General features: G+C 41.7%; 1 protein-coding gene across 1 annotated transcript; it reads left to right on the forward strand.

Annotated features, from left to right (window-relative positions):
- The first annotated feature begins 1,930 nt into the window (after positions 1-1,930).
- Positions 1,931-3,459, forward strand: LOC122083720 (UPF0481 protein At3g47200-like). Its single transcript, XM_042651604.1, has one exon. The coding sequence runs from the start codon at positions 2,019-2,021 to the stop codon at positions 3,432-3,434; it is 1,416 nt and encodes a 471-aa protein (XP_042507538.1). The 5' UTR covers positions 1,931-2,018; the 3' UTR covers positions 3,435-3,459.
- Positions 3,460-6,496: the final 3,037 nt, after the last annotated feature.

Raw genomic sequence — 6,496 nt, forward strand, 5'->3', positions numbered from 1 at the left:
CGTATCGTTAGTGAGATCTGGCTCGAATATTCCTGCCTAGTGGTCTACCACTTTTTAGATTTCGTCTTTCAAATCGAGGATCATCTGCTTCAACCCTTGGTCTTCGAACCTCTGATTGACCCCCTGACATGGTTCTTCATGTCTCACCCCTGTGGCACGCCACACCCTCTTTCTGGGTGCGGGGCTCTCCCTTGCTGCACGATTTTGAGGGTTTGTACTAGACCTTACTGGCCCTGAGCTACTTCAGTCTTCATCTTGGACTCGTTCTCGATGAATACTGGAATCTCTTGCTATTCTGTTAGTCTTCTGAGTGACAACCTTGGAGACTTCATTCATTGTTTAGGCCAATCGGACGTATTTCTCTTGGAGCGCATCGAACTGCTCCTTACTCACATACTATTACTCCCCAGTCGGAGCGGGTGGTGGGTTAGACTCCCTCCTTATCTGGTCTCTAGCTGAATGTTAGTCACCAAGGGGACCTTCTGCTATTCTTCCTCCTTGGCGTTCATCGATGGCCGAGGATCCGAAGGCTCTCCGACATTCGTATTCTGAGCTGATACTGCTTTTGTTTTCCTATGATTGTAAGTTTTCTTCACCATTATTGTATAGTTACCCATGGACAGCACCAATCTGTTGCTGCTGAGAATCTGTGTAAAATTGAGCATCGATCCTGCACAAGCACAAAAGGCAGAGGCCCGGAGGTGGCTCAGGGATTAGTCCTTCGACGACCAAGTTAGAGACCAATGCAACAGTGTTTCAGAGAGTAATGGCGAGTTAGTCAACTTACTTGGTTCGGTCTTCCGAGTTCCTTCTTATAGGATTATCCCCTGTAGAGTCCTACTAGGATATGTCCTTCCTCCTCTGAAGGAATTGAGATGGTTTGTTGGAGAACTCCTCCTTGCACGTTTCACGTTTCCTTAGGGAATATTCCCTTAAGTGAATGGAGTCCTATTTTAACTCTATTATTGAAGAGAAGTTTGGATTTCTCTGCCACCTGGCTATCCGAAGTTGTGGTGTGGATACGTGGCGAGATGCCACATGTCTATGTCTGATTGGGTGGTTTACTTTGTGCATGTCAATAGGCCAAGTGTAGGGGAGTGATAGTAAATTCCCCATCTATCAATTCATCTCAAAAACATATCAAAAGGGTCCCTCATTGGAATCTTTCGTACCAGTTTAAGTGGACAAAAATGTAAAAGCATTGGGATCTTTCACACCAGTTTAGTGAACAAAATCATAAAAGCATTAAACAAAACCAGTATATCAACCACCTAAAGTTGGGTTGAACTTAATTATTTCACCATTCCTTGTTTAAGACTTGTCTTTATGACTTCTACACAGTAACAAACAATAATTCAGCCTTATCCCAACTTAATTGGTCAGACATAAAGATCTTTGCCCTTCAATCTGCTCTATTCAATGTCATATAGGATACAAGGCCTAAGTTATGCATTTTTTTTTTTGCTAATGACGGGTATTTAGGCTAGTCCCGCGGGCCCATACTGACCCCACAACCGCATTGATCGGGTCTCAACTTTCACTGAAAGTTGTGAAGAGCACTAAACACCCCATGTGAGTGGCCCAATGTATGCCTAGTAAGAATCGAACTTAGGACGTTTGAGTTTATGGCTCAAACCAAGTTTGTTGCTCACCAACTATGCTATCCCCTTGGTTTCTTTCTCTGAGTTAGCCAGTGTATTTTTCTCTTTTCTTATTTAATTTAGATAAAATTGCTCTTTTCAAGCCAAAAAAAAAAAAAACAACAATTAAATGCCACACGAATAACCTAGCCCATTGTTTATAAAAAAGAAAAAAAAAAAAAATTAACCTAGCCCATTTCCCTGCACTTACCATTCAACACCTGCGCATGACGTGAAGACTTATAGACCAGGCCGGGGGTTACTATACTGTTCCATGAGAACTCTGCCATCATTTTCGACCTAAGTTCATTTTCAGTTTCAGTTTGAATTCGTTGGATTTCAATTTCAAATTGGCAAGGAGAAAAAGAAAAAAAATTGATGAGAATGGGGAAAAAATTGAGGGAGCCGAACCCAGAAGACGAACTGGGCAAACACAGTCATATCATCAGGATCAGTGACTGTGATATAAACCAGAATCGATTAGCTTCCATGAAGAGACGGACCTTGGAATCACCGCGATTATTGAACAATTCCTCCGGCAGAAGCTCCTGCTCCATCTTCAGAGTCCCTCAGAGGTTCATTGAGATGAACGGACGAGTCTACGAACCCAACGTCGTCTCCATCGGCCCTTACCACCGTGGGAAGCCTCACCTGCGGATGATCGAAGAGCACAAGTGGCGGTTTCTTGGCTCTCTCCTCTCTCGCACCCAATCCAAAGGTCTCACCTTGGAAGACTACGTGAGAGACGCAAAGCGGTTAGAACCAAAGGCGCGAGAGTGTTACTCAGAGACCATTTCCCTTGACTCCGATGAATTTGCAGAGATGGTGGTCCTCGACAGCTGCTTCATCATCGAGATCTGTCGTATCGTTGGGAAATTGGTTCCTGCTGACCCAGATGATCCAATCTTGTCCACGTTTTGGCTCTTCACTTTTCTCCTCAGGGACTTCCTCAGGTTTGAGAATCAACTGCCCTTCTTTGTTCTCCAATCCTTATTTGATCTATCCAAAATGCCCGAAGAAGAAGAAGAATACAAAACAGGTGGTGGTCACTCTCCTTCCTTGGCCATGCTAGCTTTGTTATTCTTCAATCATGCTACTCTGGACAGACCCCATGAAGTGATCGAGAGATTCCGAAACTACCAACCAAAGCATCTACTGGACTTGCTTCGATCCACCTACACAGAGTTGGCTCAAGAAGAACCACGAAAAGGTAAACCCACAACCCATGTGATTGAAACTGTCACAAAGCTCCGTCTCGCAGGGATCAGCTTCAAGGAGAGGAAATCCTCCGACAATTTCCTAGACGTGAACTTCAGAAATGGAGTTCTGGAAATGCCGGCCATAACCATCGATGACTTCACGAGCTCCTTCTTCGCCAATTGCGTAGCTTTCGAACAATGTCACAAACACTGCTCCAATCAAATCACCTCTTACGCTACTCTATTGGATTGCCTCATCAACACCTACAAGGATGTCGAGTTTCTCTGTGATGCAAAGATCATAGAGAATTACTTTGGGACGGAAGGAGAAGTGGCTCGGTTCTTCAATAATTTGGGAAAAGAAACGGCCTTCGACGTCGAGAAGTCTTATCTTTCCAATTTGTTTGGTGAAGTGAACGATTACTACAGGAATGGGTGGCATGTACAGTGGGCGAGCTTCAAGTACACTTACTTTGACACACCATGGTCCTTCATTTCAGCTGTGGCTGCTGTGATCCTCCTCGTCCTCACCGTGATCCAGACCTTTTATTCTGCTTATCCTTATGTCTTCGAACCTAAGAAGCAAGGCAATTGATTATCTGAAATAAGAGTTAGTTCGAGAAAGTATTACAGGACTTTAACTATATAAATTTCAACTTTAATCATTACAAATCATTATTTGAAATACCCAACTGAGACAGTTCCATCGGCTGGGCGATTAAATCCATGATCACAGCCTCAGGTATTGATTGGAATGGAGCAGCAGGTTTTGCTGTTGAGTGGGAAATGGGATGACTTCTAAGCCGGTTGGTAGATATAACACCATAAACAGCTACCCTGCTGTGGATAACGACCCTTGTGACCACTGTCAAGACGACCACCCTACCCCCCACCCCGTGACCCCGAGTCGATCCAAGAGCTAGGGAGGGAACCGCTGGGCATTTTTGACAGTAGAACTGTTGGAGACTTGCATACCAGAACCAAGAGAAATTCTTTTTCTGAATTTCAAAATTCACCTTAAGAATGGTGAAATTTTCTTTTGTTGTAAAAAAAAAAAAAAAAAAAAAAAAAAAAAAAAAAATCTAATCTTACCAAAAATACAAAAACTTTTCCTTTCTTTACTTTTCTTCTCTTCTCTTCTCTTCTAAGGCCGTGTTTGGTAACCTAGAGAAGAATCCAATTTTAGTCATTTCTGAGGCGTGTCCCAAGCCATCAAATTGTCCATTCCGATTTCATAAATTTTGGATGGAGGACCCTTCTTTCTTGCAGTTGGTTAGCGATTCGTGGGGGCATAGAATTTATGGATCGCCTTCCTATGTTCTTGCTCAAAAGTTGAAGCATTTGAAACCAATAATTCAGACATGGGCATGGGAAACTTTTCCAAATTTTGAGGCTGAATTGGTTCAAATGAAGGAGGCCTTGGACCATGTTCAAGCTCAAATTGACTTGCTTGGTATGGATGATTCTCGGTTTGGGCAAGAAGTTGATGCAAAGATAGCTTACCTAGTGGCCTTGAAAAATCATGAGAAGTTGTGGGCTGAGAAATCTAGGATCAGGTGGTTGAAGGAGGGGGACAGGAACTCAAAGTTCTTTCATCTCTATACCAAAATTAAAAGGGCCAAAAATGCAATCAAGAGGGTGAAAAAGTCATATGGTCCAATTATTTCGAATAGAGATGAAATTGCAAATTACATGATCAGCTATTATGAGGATTTTCATAAGAGAGGGCCTGTAACTGATCATATGGACTTGCTTGAGTCTATTCCCAGACTAATAGACGATGTAGACTTTCTTAGTTTGGATGCAATCCCAGAAGCGGTCGAAATTAAGGGAGCTATGTGAGATCCGGATCCTGAGAGTTCATCTGGTCCGGACGGATACCTTGGCTCTTTCTTCTAATGTTGTTGGGAGATTATTTCAGGTGATTTTGAAAGAGCTGTGCGGGATTTTTTTTTTCTGGCTTGATGCATGTTGGTCTCAATAATAATTTGTTAGCCTTAATTCCTAAAATGGATGGGACGTTGTCTCTGGACAAGTTCAGGCCTCTCTATATGGGCAATTTCTTCTGCAAGGTAGTTTCTAAAATTCTGGACACTTGATTATCTTTTCTTCTTCGAAGACTTGTCTCTGAAGAGCAGGGGGCTTTTTAGAAAGGGAAGCTGATCCACAATAACATAGCCTTAGCATCTAAATTGGCTAATATAATGCACTTTACTATAAGAGGTGGTGGTCTAGGCATAAAGATTGATATCCAGAAGGCGTTTGATACCATTTCTTGGAGCTTTATTATCCAAGTCTTAAGGAAATTTGGGTTTTCTAACACTTGGCTGAATTGGATATATCAGATTTTATCGTCTTAAAAAATTTCCATTTTTCTCAATAGAGGGCCAGTGGGTTACTTCAGAGTGGAACGGGGTCTGCAACAAGGTGACCCGATTTCTTCGATCATGTTCATTTTGGCTGAAGAGGTTCTCTGTAGAGGATTGAAAAATTGATTGCATAAAAAAAAATAATAAATCTTTGAAAGGTCCAAGAGGTGAGCCTGTCCCTACCCATTTGCTTTTTTTCGATGATATATTTAATTTTATAAATGCTTCCATCAATTATGTTAGAAATTTAAAAGACTTCATAAGGAAGTATCAGAAGTTTTCGGGGCAGACTGTTAATCTGGACAAAAGCAAATTATTTATGGGGTCAATTCCTTCTTCAAGGAAACAGTCCATTGTTGAATCCATGGGTATTTATCCTTGTAAATTTCCTACCAAGTATCTTGGTGTTGAAATTTTTAAAGGGAGGGTAAAGAACCAATATCTGATGCCAACTTTGGATAAAATTTGAGATTGCCTCTCGGGATGTAAAGGAAAAATCCTCTCAATGCCTAGTCCAATGCAGCTAGTTCAATTTGTAATTTCAGGTATGCCGGTGCATAGCTTTTCAGTGTATTGGTGGCCCTCCTCCTTGATTGTCTTAATGGAAAAATGGATGAAATTTTTCATCTGGATTGGGGACATTGATTCTTATAAAGCTGTGACTGTTACATGGGACCAAGTGTGTAAGCCCATTGATGAAGGTGGTCTAGGCATTCGCAGGCTGCAATAAATTAATAAATCTCTCCTTTGTAAGTAGGCATGGAACATTAAACATGGTAATTCTGCCTTGAGAAATTTTTTCAAGGCCCCTTTTTTGAGAAATGGATTCCCAAAAAAATCTATTAGGCCTTCGTCTATATGGCCTGGTATTCGAAAAGTGTGGTCAATTATATCTAGAAAGGAGAGATGAATTGAGGGAAATGGGAAAAAAATCAACCTTTGGATTGCGAATTGGTTTGGAGATCGCTCCATTGCTGAAGTCTGTGGTAATGCTCTAACTCCTTTTAAGAATTCTAGGACTAAAGTTTCAGAAATTATCTCAAATTTTAGGAGGAATATTGTTGAGGTGAGTTCAAGTGCTCTGAAGAATGTCTTCTCTATAGCCAAATTAATTAGGCTTCCCCAGTCTGATATGGAAAATCAATGTTTCTGGAGCAGGTCTTCTTCTAGGGCCTTCTCCACTTTTTCTGCCTTTGAATGGAATTAGAAGTCAGAATCCGAAGTTTCCTTGATTCCCCCTTGTTTGGAGTATGGCATTGCAGCCATGCCAATCGGTGTTTGGTTGGCG

The sequence above is a fragment of the Macadamia integrifolia genome, chromosome 7 (genome assembly GCF_013358625.1).
Source record: "Macadamia integrifolia cultivar HAES 741 chromosome 7, SCU_Mint_v3, whole genome shotgun sequence".
Lineage (NCBI taxonomy): Eukaryota > Viridiplantae > Streptophyta > Magnoliopsida > Proteales > Proteaceae > Macadamia > Macadamia integrifolia.

Coding starts and splice junctions, on each gene's coding strand:
- LOC122083720 (XM_042651604.1), top strand. CDS start 2,019: ATGAGAATGGGGAAAAAATTGAGGGAGCCGAACCCAGAAGACGAACTG.